We start from the raw sequence: 19,378 nt of genomic DNA, 5'->3' as shown, positions 1-19,378 counted from the left end.
GTGTGCTACACCCCATGGTGACAATGACAAGTGTCCCTGTAGGCCAGGAGCCGCGTTCGGTGCCTGGCATGATGTCATTTCACTGGGTCCTCACCTGAACACTAGGAGGGGGGAGCCATGTCAGTCTGCAGCTGAAGGACAGACTCAGTAACGTGGCTGCGGTGCTGTGGCTGGCGAGGCAGAGACCTGGGATGCAAACCCGCCCCCTCCGAGGCTGGCTCCACTCCTGCCCACCTCCTCGGTTACACTGTGAGTCACTTTGCCCTGTGAATTACCGGCTGATGAACAGGTCTTGTTAAACAACCTGCACTCTGCTCTACACACAGTGGACACTGAGTAAACGCTTTTACTGATAATTGTGATGACATGACCTAGTTTCTCCCTAGATCACAGGGAAATGTGACAGCAGTGCTTGGCTGGATGGCGTCTAGGCTACGGCCTAACTGTCACAAGGAAACACCAGAGGAAGGAGCAGCAGTTCTGGTGACAGGCGGAACAGTGAGGTCGCACAGGAAAACCAGCTCTGCCTGTTAAAAGATGGAAATAAGCTAGTCAAAGAATGCTGACAGCACATTGTTAAAATGGGGAGAGAGGACGGAACTGCTCTCCCTGAGAAGCTGAAGGGGCCCAGCAGATGAGGCTCTGGCCTAGGAGCTACTCACCGTGGGTAATTCCGCACATGGTCTGTGTGTTAAGAGTGAAAAGAAAGTCTACTTGAAATTTTAGCTGATAAGGCAGAAGAAACATCAAGAAAGCTTGCCTTTCGCATTGTAACTAGGGATTCTGGTTCAGACCCCACTCGTCACACGTGGACGGGGCTGAGCACAGCAAGGGTGCGGTTCCCGGTCCAAGTCTAGTGCAGAGACGAGGGGAGAACACTCACAAACAGAAGGATGACGGGGACAGAAAAGGAAAGATGGTCTTCCTGCTACCAGTGACTTCTTACAGTCTTTTACAGAAGAGCCACGTCTCTGAGACGTAAGAACGACCATGTGATGAGAGTGCGGACCTGACTGTCGATCCGGGAGCCACAGCCACAGCCACGTGCGTCTCGTCCACAGTGAGAGGTGCAGCAACCATGAACACACACCAGACTGCGAAGACCCAGTACCAAAAAAGCAAAGTGTGAATGGTTTTTTTAAATACTGACCGCGTGACGAATAATATTCTAGATATGTGGTGATAAATGGTATTAAAATTAATTTCACCTGGTTTTTTCTACTTTTTTAAATAAGGCGATTGGAACATTTTGAACTATGTCTGTGGCTTGCATTGTATTTCTGTTGGATGGCGCTGGTACAGAGTATGCTGTAGAAAAACCAGGGGAAGCAAATCTCAGCTGTGATTCAACAGACCGTTAGGATGTCAGTCCCTCATAGCCCCGTACGGGGACCGCCATTCTCCACGTGAGGGCTTCTGGTGCTCTGTGAACACAGGGCCAGGGCCTGGCAGCTTGGGTTTCAGTCAGGTCTCCACACTGACCAACCTTGAAGTCAGTGAATTTCCAGCCACAAAATCTTGGGAAATTAAGTGATTTAATTCTGGGCCAACATACCTCCAAATTCTATTAGGAGGGTTAAATGCAGTAACATAAAGAGCCTAGCATTTTAAATAGTAAATACTATAGTTCTCCCAAGAAAACTTCTGTGACATGCTTTTAACATATTCTGGTGGCACTTTATTAAAAAAAAATGGCTAATAAAATGAGCGATCTTTGGCTGTTGTTCGTAAAGACTTCAGCTTCTAAGTTTTACTAAAAAGGAATGTACTATTAGGAAAGATGGTAAAATCTTCACCTTTGGAGATCTTCCAGAAGAAAAAAGGGTGTTATTTCTCCTGGAAAGTTTAAACCAGAAGGTGGAGCAGGGAGATGTGTGTGCTGTCTATGAAAGGGGCAACTCTGGTTCTAAAACTCATCAGCTGGGTGATGTTGTGGGATTCACTTAACATTTCTGGAACAACGATTTCCTTATTTATGAAATGAAGGGGGCTGACTAAATGGTATGTCAAACCCCCTTCCAGCACTAAGACTCCGTTAACAGTGAACCTAGAGGTGAAACACATAGAACTTCTGGAGGCACTCTTACTTCTCACCACCTACTCATCCGCACGGTTCTAAAGCAGCTTTCTCACAATCTTCCAGAAGGACTCCTTGGCTCACGCTGTTTCCCCATGAACTTCCATAAACCCCTTTTGTCCCTGCAGCCATTTCCTCTCAAGGCATCTATGTGCATATCCTGTTTAGCATACATGCGTTTAGAAGCCAATTAAAAATAGAAAACCGTCCTCTTCCCCGTCCTCAAGTCCAGGTTCCAGTTTGACTGTTCTGACTCTGCAGGTGCTCACTTAGCTGTTAACTGACACATTTGCCAAACCTGGAAAAGGTCTGTAGCAAAATGAATGGACCACTGAATTTAATGTCAAAAGTAACAAAAACAATCTGTAACACAATTATTTAAAATCACCTGCCAATTGACTTGTTAAGTTTTACTGGGGGTAATTCTGAACAGGATCCTTAGCCATGAATTTTATTTCATTTTATTTTCTGATCTGAGGATTAAGTACAGCATCTCCAACTTTGCCCCAGGGATGCCTGTGACTTCAGGAAATTAATTATGCTTTCTGTGACATACCCTGCTTACCTCTAAAAGAGAATTAATAATAATCACGTTCTCAAAGACATCATGACCTCACCGGAAAGGCTCAGCACAAGCATAAGCTATCAAATTTCGAACACCGCACAGTGAGAGCGGGCACATTAACACCAGTGTCGAGGCCAAATTCTGAAGAGGCAGGAGTCTTGAGAAAAAAATAAAAAATAAAAAAAACCAAGAAGAACGCTTCATTAGTGCCCAGTACAGGGTATTTCTGCTCTCCGCCTGCTAAAGCATGCCATGCATCTAGAAGCAGCCAGCCTGAGCCTTTCAGCTACTCGAGGAGAAAATGTTTCGGCGCTGCCCTCCACACAGGGAAGCAGCGCTGGTAAATCACCAGGAGCTGAATTACGATCTTTGACTGCTTTTTCAGTTAGAGGTGATGTAAATAAGAGGTTTTAGAGAAAAATCACTTTCCAGGCAGTTAGAGCACTGTTTCTAGCCCCGCTGGTTAAGGTCACATAAGCCGTGGAGACAGAACGGTCTCAGTTCCACGGCTGTGATGTGAGGACCGTCACATCAACGAGGGCTCCTCTGTCGGCACACCTGGGTCAGCGTGGCTCCCAGCCTTTTCATCAAGGACCCAGGCTCTTCCCTCTTCTTTCTCAACCAAACCGATGCCAAGAGCCTCCGACGGAGTGCCTGCCGGGCACACTCTTGGCGCTTGTCAGCACCAGCCTTTCACCCCCTCCCCCGCCCCACTCCAGCCACAAGTCACCATGCGACCTTCCTCAGTCCAAGCCAACCTGAGTCCCTGTCTAGCTGCTGCAGTAAATAAATGCATTTCTAAACATGAAATAATCGGGGAAGGGTCGGCCTGCTGAGTGTGCCCAATTACTGTCATGGAGTAACTGACACCCTAAGAAAGTGGGGCTACACTTCTGGAAAACTCCGTCCAGTTGCAGGTCTCTTGGACCTGGGAGGAACAGCACATGTGACAACAGCTAGGTCTCCTACGGTGATCAGAACATCCCACCAGACAGCACCCCACCAGACAGACAGCCCCAGAAGGGACGGTGCGGCGGCTCGCTGGGGAGCCACCCTGAGCAAGGGCGCCTCCTTCCTGGAGTGGGTGTGTCTGACATGACAGCCGCCCCCCGGGACTGGTGTTCCTCCAGCTGCTGACCAGAAACGCTGCAATGAAGGATATTCTCAAAGCACCCACCTTGTTGAGGACATCTCGCTGGCAGCCAAGATAGAGATTGGGCAGAATTCGCGTTGGCCCGATGTTGGCAACAGGTAAGCAAGGCTGAGAAATGCAGGAAGGGACTAGGGTGGATTTTCCTTCACAGAGGCCAGGGAAACAGCGGGAGAACTCAGCAAACCCACCTGAGAACAGACATGGTAAAATTACGCTGCGCACAACACAGAAATCAGCCTTCTGCTAACTACTCAAATTAAACTGTCTACAAAGAAAAATCAAATCCCACAGACGCAGGCGGACCCCGCCACACACGGATCCCCGCCGACAGCTGCCGACTGTGAAGTCTGGTGTCTAGTCCAGCACCGAGCCCGGGCTTGTAGGGGCACAGAAGGGCCCTGAAGGCACTGAAGGTGACTCCTCTCTCCCTCACCCTCTCCATCGGCAGATCCTACATTATCTCCCTGCTCCCCAGCCCCTGTGCCAGTGCTTTACTGGGTAACTTAAGGAGGACTGAAAGGAAGCAGCAAATAACCAGGCCAAGACAGAGGCAAAAGGTGATTATAAAAAAAAAAAAGTGAACTGAGGCTAGACATTACCTCTTCAAAATAAAACTGATCAAGTAAGGATGAAAAGTTCCTTCTAGAATTAATTTAAAATCTTCCTACTGTATCAGTTTTTTATTTCAAACGTACCCCATCTCCACATTTGTAAGAGCACCCTTTACTCTTACAAATATTCTCTATACCCAGGGTCGCACAATCACCCCCGATTCCGGGTCTCCTGTTCATTTCGTTGAGCACTATGAACGAGGGCCTACAGACCCTAATGGCTCAGGGGACATGAAGGCCTTGGGGCAAGATCCTGGACTCAGAAGACTTAGGGAATATGTGTATGTTTTTAATACCATTAAATTAAAAAACAATTAACTCGTTAAGAAGACATGTCGGGCAGCCCCACTTTTACCTCTTTAACCAAACCTGAAACAAGATCCTACACTCTCACTAAATAGTTACCTCCATCTCCTTGAGCTACGTTCTATGAGCCTTCCCCTCACTTCCAGAGGCACACAAAACAGGCCTTCCCAAACTGCAGAAGTGCAGGGAGTTGACAGGGGAAGAGCATGTCCACCGTCTGTGCTCAGGGCAGCAGGAAGTCGGTGACAACAACCACGCCACCTGCAAAGTGCAGGTGTGCACCCCCAGCCTCCAAGCTGAGTGTCCGCGCTGCTTCCACTCACAAGCGGTTTGTTCACTGAAGTCCTTAAGGTAACTGACAAAGAGCAGGTGGTTCCACCAGAGGATCCCCCAAGTCCTTTGTGGGACAGACGAGGCCCTCAGGATCTGTCCCCTACAGATTTCTTGCCATTTCCAAACACGACCTCTGGCCACAAGAAACTTACTGTCATCTCACGCTTTTTTGTTTGTCTGTTTGTTTAAATGGAGGTACTGGGGATTGAACCGAGGGCCTCATGCATGCTAAGCACTCACTCTACCACTGAGCTATCCCCTCCCACCCCAAGAACTGTTTTCATATTTTTTCCTACTCTGGCTTCGAAACAATTCATGGGATGGTCTCTCATTTCAATCCAACAAAATGAGAGTCCAGTAAATATTCTCAGAGAAAAGAGAAACCAGACTATCCAAGGAAACTCCACTCGGATTCCATTTTAAACTTATAAATCATATTTATAAATAATATAAGTAATCACAGGGTTACTGAACACTTACTATGTGATGAGCATTGCTCTCAGCACTTCACAGGTATTTGGATTTGTTCAATCTTCACAACTGCCCTATGATGTAGGTGCTATTATTACTCCCATCTTACAGATAAGAAAACAGAGGTTCAGAAAGACACCAGGAGATAATGGGCAGAGCCGCGGTGTGAGCCCCGGCAGTCTGGCTGGTGGGTGTACCCTCACTGGCTGTGCTGAACCACGTCTCTAACACTACGGGACTCACTGCAACGCGCTCTAGGCTGCGGGGCAGCCCTGCTGACATCTCTGGGGTCCTGCCCTCATTTTAGCCTCATTTTACCAGGCTGAAAACGGCCAGGGGCCTTTCCCAAACTGACGGAAGAGCCTTGCTTCCTCAAAGTCACGTGGCTTATAAGCTTCAAGGAGGGAAAGAAAACGGAAGGAGCTCGGACCTGACAAGAGACATAAGAACTCTGTAAGTGCTCTTCATGAGAGCCCAGGAACAAAGCTGACGGCCGAGCTACCGAGATGTAAACACGGCCATGGCCGGCTCACGGTCACAGGTGGGAAGCAGCGGCGAGGCTGATGCCGCATCTCAGTGACTTCAGCGCATCCTCCATGGAACAATGTTCAGAGGGGACGCGACTCTCTTACGACCAGCCTGGGCCACTCTGAGTCCAGCTCTACCATTAATTTTATCCTCAATCACTTCTAACTCTGTGGTCCTAAAAAAGCAAAATGTGAGTGTGGCTCTAGAAAATTCTAAGACAGAAAAATAGAAAAAAACAAGAGAAAGCCACCACTTTCTGCACTCAGAACAAAACCCCAAAGCCAAACCAAACAGCAGCAACACATTGTAAAACACATTATAAAACAAACAGAAACTTTTTTTTTTTTTACAAATTTTTCCTAACTAGTCTCTTGCATAAACCCAAACAGCCTTAAGATATTTAACAGATTTTGTTGAAATCAGGGCATTCGTTCAGTGCTCAGTCTGGCTTCAAATGTCCCAAACCAGGACTCCTAGTCACTTCCAGAAAACACTGCCTCCGCCAAAGAGTACATTTCCCCGATCTTTATCTCTGACAATGTTCCACTCTGCTCACATCCTCCTTCATTGACAGTTTTTTCCATTCGCTGACCTTTCATTCATCGTTGGACTCTAGTGACCCCAGTTTCATTTCATTAATTAACAACAGATGAGACACTGACTGACTTATCCAAACCCTCAAAAAACTATCTGTGGCCTCACTGGCAAGTCAGTTTTGGAATATGTCTAAAACGTTCCTCTTCCTCTTACAAACTGGACCCGCACAAGCAGAAAAGTACAGCTCATCTACGTGAACTTTGATACGAACAGCTGACAGACACAGAATCAGGTCATCTCCGCCCCTGTCCTAACCCTGCTGTCCCCTGTCCCCGAGCTGGACTCCAGCACGAGAGGACACATCAGTTCCTAATCCCCTTTGTCTACTGCGAAGGCAGTGCTAAGAAACTGACACGCTTCTTGAAAAAGATTTTAAATACTTTTTAAAGTTGTTTGAGAATCTGACTCACTGTCCAATCTTGCCAAGTTTTTCCTTCTCTAGATTTTGTGCTGCTGATCATCAGGGAATGGGGAAAACAGAATGTGGTACAGCCCTCACGTGTGTCCCTCGGACAGACCTGAATCTCGGGGATGCTGTATCTGCTATGGCCCCTGTGCTACAACTGTGTATTTTTAAGAGGCATACACATATGCAGACACCCTAGTGTGTACAGAAATGGGGATGGGGAGACGGGCAAACAGACATACAGACACCACTGGCCTCTACAGATTTGGACCGACAGGCAGACAAACTGCAGTGTTAAAATCGGTATTTCTGTTTGTCTTCCACAAATCCAACCAGTGGAATGCATGTTTATAAATAAAAACATACACATTACTTTGGACAGAGAAAACATTTGGTATAGCTTAAAGGAATTCATAATCTGTGTATCTCTTTATTCTAACTCAGCCAAGAAACACTTCTGTTAAGAGCACCTCCTTCGCAATGCCAATCATAAATACTATTTTCTATAAAAGCCAATGCCAACCACCATTCCATTTTCAGAAGGAAAAAAATCTGCCAAGTAAAATAAAATATATATAACAACGCCACTAAATTTCAATCCGCCACTTTTCTCTCCCCTCTGACCCTTGCCATCAGTTACAAATCAGTGTGGTTTCTTCAAATGAAAGAATATCTACATAACCAACAGAAGTCACACTTTGCTGCAGATTAGCGATGTTAATTTTTAAGACCCAAATTCTAACAATGTATCCCTTTTAGTCAAACTAGAGATAAACGTCAATTCCATGACTTTGAAGATGGTTCCCTGCAGGGAGAAGCAGAGGGCTGCTCCCTTACGCTTGGGTTCAAATAGGCAGCAAGTCCTTAGAGCTTCATCAGCGGACAGAGCTGCCCAGACTGGGAAGGGGGATTACAGGCAGCCCCCCTCCCATACCACGGATGGATTCAGTGGCTACACACAGAAATCTATTTACACAAAGCTCTACTTCACGAAAGACACTTTTCTAAGAAAGCCATATGCAAATTTAATTTCTGTACACTAAATCATTTTCACAGTGTATACAGTTTCATAGTTTTTAAATATAGTTCTCATGTAGTTTAATCCTTTTGTAAAACAAAGACTCCCTTTTTGGGACATAAATACGACCCATTCATTTAGTTATTCTAGAACGCATGTGAAGGATTTCAGCGGAGGACCTCTGCACCTGTAGAGAACAGTTCTCTCCATCCTGAAAACAGAATCTGTGCTTTGCTATTGCACAAAGGAGACAACCCTAACATCAAAAGCCGAGATGCCGAAATGTGTATTTTGGAAATATTTTAACTGCTCTCAAGAATAATCATTTTATGTTTAAGGTGACTGATGCAGACGACTCTGTTCTCTAGCCATTTATAAACACTCAAGCATGGTCACAATTCTTCTAGGGTCAGCAGACTGTATACACGGAAAATTGAAACTACTTACACAAAATGAAAAGAAAGAGACAAGCAACATAATTCTGTATCTCCGAGGATAGCAAACAAAAATGTGGAACTGTGGTATTCCAGCATTCACAGTCAATTCTCCACCGAGCAGCACTGAGGAGAAAACTCCCAAATGACACGGAGCATTAACTAGTTTTAAACTCTGATTCCATCCCTTCCAACCACGCGAGGGGAAAGTAGACAGACAGGCATTTCTGTGGAGACCCTCTGCGAAGCCGAGAAGCAGCCTACATTGCGTACGTACAACTTGCCCGACAAATGCCACCTCTGAGAAAGCTCCCTCTGAGTGAAACAACCTGTCACCTGGCCCAGCTGGGGAATGGGAAATTTCACCTAACTTCTGGATTAACACAGCTATCACGCACCCAATAAATGGACTAAAAATTTTCAAAGTACTAGCATTAAAGAAACCACTAAATACTAAAATAAGGCAACTTATAATTTCATGTGATTCATAATGCCTAAATCTTATATTCCTCAAAATAGTGTTATCTAGATCAATTCAACTGGCAAAATCCAGAAGTGTTGTTTAGTAATGGGTCTCAGATGACGTAGAGTGATTTTTTTTTTCTTAATATTTTACTGATCTTTCAAATCGGCAATACATAACTACACCCAGAAACACTTTCTCTGCATGCGTGCGCGCACACACACACAGCCAGGCGGGACTCTTAATAAATGCCCCCAAAGACAGTTCTGAAGAGGACAACCAGGGTGGCCAATCAGAAGGGACACAGCTGGAAGCCCCAGCCGGCTGGGGAAAAGCAACAAGCACTGAGCAGGAGAGACCGGCAGAGGCAAGTCCTCCAGTGACTCTAAGACGTGGAGACCCAGCCACGTGGACAGCAGCTGCGACTCCCCAAGTGCGGAGGACTCGGAAGGCCTCTGCTCCCATCAGCCTGGAAGGAGGTTACCTAGGAGGTCACATTGGCTCAATTCTCACCTGAACATCAAAGATTTCCAAGTCTGTATTTGGGGGCTCGATGTCCCCAGACTCCAATCTAACATTTTCAACCCTCTTTTGGTCAGTTTCACTTGAAAGAATTACTGACACTTTGAAAATAAACTCAAAGACAGTATCTCTCTCGCTTTCTTTCACTTCGTCCCCATTGCCCCCTCGTCTCAGCAGCATTCACCTGGTGAATCGACACACGAACTTTCCTTGGTGACATCCGTCTGTCCGTCCCTGCCTCCACATGCTCTGCCATCCCCTAGCCCACAAGCTTCGTGATGCACTGAGATGAGTCCAGGACCAGCTCTCTCAGACCCACCTGTCCTTTTTCCAACTAGTTTCCATTCTGTGGCCTCATGATTAGGCTCCTAAAATAAGGTGTTGATGGACTCTCTGCTCCCAAATACCCAGAGAATAAAATCCAAACTTCTCCATCAGACATTCCAGCCCTGCAGATAATCCGATCCCAGTCTACTGCCCAACCTCATTTCCCTACAGCCACCCGCCATGTCACATGTCTTCTCGCTGTTTTCCCAGTACACTATGTTTTCCCATCTAGAGCCCCTGGCTATTCAGTCCTTCCAATCCATTACGTTTCCTTCCAAACCAGAGGCAAGCACAGGTCACACCTCTTCTCCAGCAGTGCCAGCCACAGTCCCACCACGACTCACACGACACCTTTTACCTTCTGAACACCCACATTCACTCACCACCAGAACAAGTTCCAGGATACAATCCTCCCTTACTACAGAGCTGCTCTGAAGATTCCATTTTATCCTGTTGAGTCTGTTTTTTTCAAATTCTGTTGTATTTTTAAAAAAACTCCCCTGACTGGTGTATCTAAATATGGTCTTGCCAACTTAGAACGTCTATAAAATTTGTAGCCATCATCTAGCAGTGTGTTTACCACTGACCTGATGATTGTGAATTCCCTTTCTGTGTGTGCTGTGACCTCATCTCTCCAGCTATGACACAGTGTGAATGCCTGTGGGTAAGAACTGTGCCTCACATGCCTTTGCAATCACCTCTGCATTTAGCACAGCGCTTGGCACATAATTAAATGTTAACTGAATCCTCCCTTGTTACAATGAATAGCTGTTGATGGATATAAGTCCTGGATATTTTTGGTGTTCAAAAGGATTTCCTGGTTCCATTCAAAGCCGAAAGCTATGCTGGCACGGGTGGGAGCCCAGAACCTGCTTCCTATTCCTCGACCAAAGGCTCCAGAGGACTCTCAGGATGAGCGAGTTGGCACAGGGCAAGAAAAATATCTCTGCTACTAAAGAAGGGAGAATTGGTAATGCTGCCGTGATCCCTGAAAGCAACAGGAGTCTGCCGTGTGCTTCTGTCATATCCAGGGAATCTGACATGAAAGGTGGAGACAGGAGATTTTCTCTGGTGTCGCTCAGTGGCTCAGGACTCCGTAACGGTCTGGAGAGTCCAGTGTGACCTCCATGGCTCAGGGGACCAGGGGCACATCCCTCAGGAAACAAACTGGACCAACTACAGTCAGACCCCCACCGAGGACGAAGCAGCTGCAGCGATGGTCAGAGGACAGCCTAGTAAGACTGTCAATCAGGAGACAGCCCTCTGAGTCAGGAGGAAAAAGGAAGATGAGTCTGGTCTCCAGAGAAATGACTCTCAAGTGTCAAATCTGACTGCCGGGTACACTGTCCATGAGTCACCGTACAACTCACTTCTCGAGCCTTTCCACTTGAAACCCAAGCTTCCTAATCTGCCCTGAGCAGGCTCTCCCGTGAGGTCACCTGTGTGTGTTCCAGCCCCGCAACCGTCCTCCTCCGGGGCCAACGCACCGCTTCCCGGGAGGTGCGGCTGAGCAGCGGGGACGAAAGGGGCCCCCGCGCGGCCGGCCAGACAGCACTGGAGGCTCTGGGGTCCCCCTGGAGGTTCTGAGACGTTTGACAAGCACCTACTGGAAGCTGGACACCGCGCTGGGTAACAGGGATGGCGGCGACCAAGACAGAGGCCCCCTCTGGAATGGACAGCTCAGCACGACAAACTTGAACCAAAGAATTGGATCAATGATTAACTAGTTATGGTGGGTGGCCAAAGGAATGTGTGTAACAGCAGAAACTCAACTTTGCCTGGGAGTCAGGGAGCTAGGAAGGCTCGACCACCACCGTGAAGCCGGCAGGAGAGCCAGGTGAGTGGGGCGAGGGGACATCTCAAGGCAGAGAAGTGCACCTCCGGGCGACAGGTGTAGAGCCCCTGACATAAGCCTAAGTAAAGAGCTAACACAGACACACACAAAACCACTTGAGGCCAGAGGGCGGCCTGAGGTGAAGGCAGGAGGTAGGCAGGGCAGGGCCTCATGAGTCATGAAGGAGTTTAGAGTTTACCCTAAGAGCCCTGATGCAAACTGAACTGGGGAGTGGTATCATCGGGGTTCCATGAAAAATATAACACACAAATGTAACTTTGGCTCTAGTGTGAGTAACAGACTAGAAGGTGGTGAGTCAGGGAGTGAGGAGAGCGTGGGAAGGCCCTGGAGCAGGTCTGAGGGGATGACGATGGCTGACGGAACTGGTACAGAAGTGAGGAGCAGCTGAGAGGTGACAGGTGTCACCAGGTCTCCAAGGCTCACGACGCCCACCACAGCACAGCCTCAGCCTTCTGGTGTAAAGGGCTCGCACAGCCTGACTGCGTTTCCTCTCAATTCCCATCTCTCCCCGTCACAAAAAGCCCACTCGAGTCTCCTCGCTGCCCCTAACACCTGTGTTCACGCCTGACATTTTTAATCACGTCCCCCCTTTAGTGAGAACGCCCAGGACTCCCCACCTGAATCCTACTCATCTTTCAGGGCTCGATGACAGCTCCACTGCCGTAGTCGACTCCCCCTGACTTCCGCAGGCTACCCCGGGTCACCACCACCGTCACACACAGCTCAGCGCACCAGCACGTGCTTCTCTGCTTCATCCACTCCAGACAGGGTGCCCCAAATTAACCGCCAGGTCTCAAGGGCAAGCGTGACTCATGTGCTCTTCCGGTGCCCTGTCCCCCAGGCCCGGCCGGGGACCCACCCAAAGGAGCCCCCGGACAGGGAGAGGCTGGATGAAATGACAGGCCTGGGCCTGGCGTTTCTTCAGAGACACAGATGACACCACGGGCCATGGGAGGACTGATGCCACTGTGGTCACCCAGGGTGCTTTTGTTTGGCAGGATGAGGAACTGGGGAACTATCTCCAGGCTGGCCTGACGTCCATCTGTTAAACAGACACAGCTCCGGGCATGTGTCTGAGGCGCTGGTGGCTGGGGAGGGACACAGCTGTTGGCTTGCCACACTGGCGGCAGCAGCTGGAGAAAAGATGGTCCAGTCTGGATAACCTTATGCAAACTGAGGCTCCGGCGCAGAGCCAGCAAACACGGCAACCAATGGGCACCATGGTACCTATTTTTAGTGTTTTCCACGGCTCTTGGTCATCGCAGCTTCTCCAACATGAGAAGAGCCAATTCCTGAATAACTGCAGGACTCTGACTGAAATCCATTCACGTCAGTCTCTTTTACCAGCTGCTACAGGGTTTTCGATGTGGAACGATTGAAGATTTCCCTTCTCTAGACGAGAGGGCAGACGAAATGCCAGCCTGGATGAGAGAACTGACGGTGACAATGGCACGGACAGCAAAAGCTGGGGGCCGAGGGGCAGGGTCCGCTCTGCTCCACCAGGAAGGGCAGTAACTGACTGCATTAACCCAAAGCCGCACATTTATTACCCGGCACTGCTGGCTGAATCAAGATCTCTGTTAAACTGAAGACAGATAAAGAGTTAAATGCATCGTTATTCACTCCTGGCTCTAACTACACTAGCAAAGTCTAACTCGAAACAAAGAAATGTGTATTTGGCCTTTAACCACAGCAGACACTAATCTAAGCCCTCAGCTGTGCTAAGAGACAGGAGGTCTGTAAGAGCCCACAGCACTGTACCTGCCGCTGACCCCAACGGCCAGGCTGTCACCATCCAGAGCCAGACTTACGCTCAGAGCAGAGCACACCTTTTTATCTGATGAATCCTCCTGGCTGAAATAACTTAATGCTTAAAAAACGTTTATATATGGTATATCTTTATACATCGCTTCTTTCATAAAATGTGAAGTAAGACTATGACTCTCTGAACTCCACAGAGGCTGAGAAACAGCTACCACAAAAAGGATAGGCCTGATCTGAAACGGGCAGCCCTGACTCTCAGTCCGGCCTCCTGCAGGAATTCCAGAGGGCGCAGGAATGGCTGCAGATTCCAGAGTCCTGGGTGCACAGCGGTGACAGGGAGAGCTGGGGAGAGTCACGCAAGGGCTCTGTTACTGTCCTCATTTGTAAATGAAAGGACTGAAGCCTGTGATTCACTTGCAGATTTTGCTGCGTGGCTGTCCTGTGCCTCATCACAGGACAGCAATGAGTGCTGCAGAATTAATACACCATGCGGGTCCCTTTTTGCTTGTAACCCTGAGTTACAACAGTGAGAAAAGAGAAGGAAATAATAGAAGAGCATTTTTATCTGTAGGTTGATCTTTCTTTCTACTATAACCCATTTCTTCTCTTTTCTCTATGTTAGCCCAAAATAAATGTCCAAAGTCAGTGGTTTTCCTTTTTTCCAATATATTTATTTTTAATCTGGCACCCTTAGAAATATAGTAGACAAAGGTAAGTAGAATAAAGCAATATAATGAATAATTAAAGGCCCAGAAACAAGGTGCTTTTTTAGAGAGAACTAGTTTTCTAAAGGGTGGTAAGACCAAAAAAGTTGATCAATAAGTCAAAGTTGGCAACTGTTTATATCTCCATCAATGACGACGGAGAGCTTTCCAGAGAGACCCAAGTTCATTCTTTTTAGCCAAGATGAGGCTACAACTCATAGTTAAACCCTTTAATCCTCTGGGCGTGAAACAGTGCTATGGTTTAATCTGGCTTGGTTATTGGGAGACTTACTAATGACTAAATAGAATAATCAATTTCTTTTTAAAATACATAAAAGTTATTTAAACCATTCTCAATTCATACAATTCAAGGACCTGTATCTTCCCATGAGTGGCACGAGGTTTCCAGAGCTGTTATATCCTTGTCAAAGTTCAGTATTTAAGCGCTGCTTAACTGGAGTAGTTATTTACCACAGGCAAGACATAGAAGCAACCTAAATGTCCATCAATAGATGACTGGATAAAGAAGTTGTGTGTGTGTGTGTGTGTGTGTGTGTGTGTATACATACATACATACACACACACAATGGAATACTACTGAGCCATAAAGAAGAAAAATGCCATTTGCAGCAACATGGATAGAACTGGAGATTGTCATACTAAGTGAAGTAGGTCAGAAAGGGAAAAAAATATATGATAATATCACTTATATTATGGAATCTAAAAAAAACGGCACAAATGAACTTGATTACAAAACAGAAACAGACTCAGACACAGAAAAGAAACTTATGGCTACCAAGGGGAAGTGGGGGTTTGAGGGATAAATTGAGAATTCAGGATTTGAAGATAACTAACTGCTATATATAAAATAGATAAATAGCAAGGTCCTACTGTATAGCACAGGGAACTATATTCAATATCTTGTAATAACCTATAATGAAAAAGAATATGAAAAGGAATATATATATATATGTATAAATGAATCACTATGCTGTATACCAGAAATTAACAAAACATTGTAAATTGACTATACTTCAATTAAAAAAAGAAAAAAATTGTAGCAGTGTTTTTATTAGATCTTGAAATCATGTTTAAATCTGCTTAAATAGGTGGAAACGTTTTCATAGACACCTTTTCCATAACAGCTATATTTTTGCTCTTCCTGAACAAAGACAACTTGTAAATCATTTATTTCAAAACATCCTCAAGTTTTTGCTCCACTTTTAGGTTAGTTTCATCACTGTTTAATATGATCACATTTACTAAATAAGTCACATGAAATACACATGGCATAAACCTACACGTGGGCTAATTTACATGCCAGATATTTACTGAAAACTGAAGAAGTGCTAGGCCTGGTGGGGAACACGAAGACGAACAAGTCAGTTCTCAGCTTGAGAAAGAGACTCCAGTAGGAGAGTTAAGCTAACAAATGAAAAAAGACACACAACATAGGCTGCAATAAGATGTTAGGATAATCATCAAAGACTTGTGACAGGATGGTATGTACAATCAAATATAAATCATATGGCTTAGAATACTAATTGGGCTTAAAAAGAGGGAAAGCTGGTCAGGCAGGGGTCAAGGTCCCTGACTGAGCCGGCCCACAGATGTGGCCAATATAGGTAGAGTTCACTGGAGGGTCTAAGGTTCAGGATTAGCAGACACATGGGAACCTGGTCTCACTGATGATCAGCTGGCAAGGTGGCTCAACAGAATCTGCTTCCCTGGGAGAAGCTAAGCTGATTGGACTACCCATTCCAAAGCAGGCCCTGCGGTTCCATATGAAAGAATTAGGTCCAGCAGAACTTCCCCAAACCCATCCCTCTGCCTTCAGGAAGCCTTCATCATTAACGTCCATGTAACTGGGTGCCGTAGGTAAGTCTGGGTCTATCAGTTCCTTGGGAAGGTCCCTCTGTTCTCCTTCTCCAAAGTCATTTTCCTCTGGGTAAGGTGGCCCTGAGAAGGCGAATGGAATTGGGCCACAATTCTTCATATATATTGACCACAAAAAAACCCATCTCACGCATCTGACACTTTCTTCCTGAATAATCTTAGAGTAGCTGAAAGCTCTAAAGTGATGGAGAAATTCCTGCAAGAAACCACTGTCTTTCTATTATCACATCCACAGGAGGCTGACAAGCATCTCTAACTGCTGAAAGCAACAGGGGCCGTGTGTAGTGAGATCATCTCCCGCAACCTTGTCATTTCCTGTAGCACCTGTGAGACGCAAGCCTGCTTTTCCAAGGTCAGTTATTTCCCGCCAAGCAAAATATTTACGAAACACTTGTTGATATGCCCTTATACCCACATCCCTGGAGTGTCCTCTGAGCAGCTGGATCTTGGCAAAAAAAAAAACAACAAAAAAAAAACTCTGCCAAGAACTCATGGCCATGCCATCCCCCTGCAGTCTCTTCCACTGACTCTACTTCCCTGTCTGATCTGGGGAACAAACTCACTAACCAAGGGAATTTCCAACTGGCCAGAGAATTTCGGATGGTTGGGGAGGCTTTTAACCACCCAGAACCCTCCCTGAGGTGTCCTAAGAAATCTGGCTGCTCAGAAACTCCCAAAACAAGGCAATTCAGTCCTTAAAGCTACCTCCTAAGTTAAAGAAAATACAGGGCTCTAGGGTGTGGATGATGACATGGTGCTGACACAACATGTGTGTGGTTCTTGGAGCTGCCCCGATGGATCTGGGACACATTTCCTGTGTGAAGTGGGGGGGGGTGCCGGGGTGTTCTGATCCAGTGCCATCGCACGTGTCTCTAGAACTGACCTAGAATCAGAATGAGCCCTTTTTCTTCCTTCCTGCCTGCTGAGTGCCCTTCCCAAAGCTGCACATGGCTGGTAAGAACCTTCCAGGGACCATTAAGGGAGTGCTCCTTGGGAAAGGGGAGAAAGTTACCTGAATAACTAGAACTCACCCTAGCTCACCCCTCCTGAGTGTCTGCCTGGCCAAGCTGTCGGGTCAGAGCCCCACAGGGGGAGTGCCTCAGACAAGACAAGGTGGGGTAACCACTTCTTGGGGAAGCACGTCATGGTGCGCCCTCCTTAAGGGAAACCCAAAGGAGTTTAGGGGTTTAAGATTAGCAGATACAAACTACTATATATAAAATACTATATATAAACTACTATATATAAAATAGATAAACGACAAGGTCCTACTATATAGCGTAGGCAACTATATTCAATTGCTCGTGACAACCTATAATTAAAAAAATATATATATATGTATAATTGAATCACTATGTTGTACACCAGAAACTAACAACATTGTAAATCAACTATACTTCAACTTAAAAAAAACCAAAATTGCAAAATATATGAGGGTTTAACCACTAAATTAATTTCTATTCATTACAAATGCATTATAATATTTACAAGTAATCATTTCAAATAAAGACAATAACCTTCAATTTTCACTACTAAGAATGTTCTCCACACCCATTACCACAAATATTTTAATAATTTTAAACTCCCAATCTGCCATTTAATTACTGTCATCCTTAATTACAATAGATTTTAAATGGCTATCCCATCAAAAAAAAAAAAAGAAAAAGGAAAGAAAAAAGAAAAACCGTCGTTCCATCAATAGGATTCCAAGGTAAAGTCCCTCACAGTGGCTACCAGAAGCATGAACTTAGCTCCTCAACTCAGCAACCGAGGTTAGTGGAACACTAATAACAGTTGTCATATTTAACATAGCTACACTCCCAGTAAAACAATGTGCCTCCCAATGAGAGACAGAACCTAGTGTTACAATTCTCAGTTACAGACCTCTGAAAGCTACATTCTGAGGGAAGCTGGCTTCACTTAAGGATGCCAGGAGGGAGCTCAGACAGAATCACAGCATAGATGAGAGGTGTGGCGACAGGTGACCTGAAAGAGACAGGACACTATGCTTGTTCTTTGAGAACAGAAGCAAAAGCTGAGGAGAGAGAACCGGAGACACAGAAATCTTATTCAAACCTGCAAGAGAGTTTAAAAGTGTGAACACACCAATAACTGATTAATCCTATTCTCTTACAACTGGAACATCTATACTTCAGTCAGTTGCCAATAACATCAAGCTCACTGGTCCCTCCTTGCAACAAAAGATGAAAGATGTGAAAATGATAATATCTGTCCATATTTTGGTTTTCTTAGATCAGATTTTTTAAAGCGCTCTTGCTGATCGCTGTGGCAGAATCTGCTGGACCCAGCGGCTTTGTGGTAAAGGTTACTGCGTGTTGTCAAACTGTATTCCCCTCTCCGGGAGCCAGAGTGAGTGAAAGGGCTTTAGTACTGTCTGCAAAACAGGGGAAGCAAGGGATGAACAATCCACTTTGGAATTTGGTAAGACGGACTCCCACGCTGCCCTCCTCTAGGGCAGATATAAAATATTTAGTCCTTCCCATGCACTTTTATAAGGTCATCTGGTTGCTAAACATTTGCGAGCTGAGACTTCGTTTTAGTTGTGAAAACAAACAAAAATACCTAAGTAAGTTAGTCTTTAAATATTCTCCCTAGTTGTTAGAAAACATATTCTTTATTAGAAAAAATATTCTATACACATTCTCTTCCTTTCTCACTATTCATAATGTCCAGGCTAGTGATCTCATGGCTGGCATTCACTTTGACTATAAACGTTGAACAGGAGTTCACACTGAATCATGGTCGGGTTCTCGCCCTGGGGGTGGGAACTAAGTAGGAGCTAAGATGTATGTAGAGCGTTCGGCATCCTGGATCACAGGTGAATGAAAAGGTCCCCAGACAGAAGCAGCCGACTTTGAGCTATCCACACGAGCGCAAAGACCTACGTGGCACTTTGAGCTAATAAACATCAAATGAAGAGGTATTTGAGCTAAATCAAAAATACACTGACCGGTGGGAAAGAATAACAATATTTGCGTTCGGTAGAATAGTTACGTCAATCAAAAGCTATAAATAAGCCTCTTTACACAATGACCTCAAAGGTGCGTCCATCCAGGGTACTTTGAGCTCATTGTGAAATACTGCTTCCTCGCGGGCCCAGGGAGATTCCGAGCGCTTTCAATTCTACCACAAGCCTTACCTGCAAGCAGGTGAACAGAGCTGAAGCTCTTCTCCAGTTTACCCAGAAGTACAGTGAGAAAACAGTCTGAAGCCAGAGAGGCAACATCTTGGGAGCTTTGATCGTAAACTACAACCTTCTGGCTGCAGTCAATGTCGACCTAAAAATGCAAACGTGAGGCTGTTAGGAAGGAGGGCGAGAAAAATAAG

General features: G+C 45.9%; 1 protein-coding gene across 1 annotated transcript in view; it reads right to left on the bottom strand.

The window, feature by feature from the left end:
- DUSP16 (dual specificity phosphatase 16) overlaps window positions 1-19,378 on the bottom strand; it is a 74,993-nt gene that overhangs the window by 17,262 nt on the left and 38,353 nt on the right. Inside the window, exons 3-4 of the mRNA XM_072954824.1 lie at window positions 19,191-19,329; window positions 3,820-3,983 (exon numbers count right to left, since the gene is read on the bottom strand). Of these exons, the coding sequence (XP_072810925.1) occupies window positions 3,820-3,983; window positions 19,191-19,329 (303 nt within the window). The remainder of the gene's footprint in view (window positions 1-3,819; window positions 3,984-19,190; window positions 19,330-19,378) is intronic.

Source organism: Vicugna pacos, chromosome 34 (assembly GCF_048564905.1).
Source record: "Vicugna pacos chromosome 34, VicPac4, whole genome shotgun sequence".
Lineage (NCBI taxonomy): Eukaryota > Metazoa > Chordata > Mammalia > Artiodactyla > Camelidae > Vicugna > Vicugna pacos.
The sequence above is the reverse complement of the archived record's forward strand: the minus strand, read 5'-3'. Positions and strand labels throughout refer to the sequence as shown.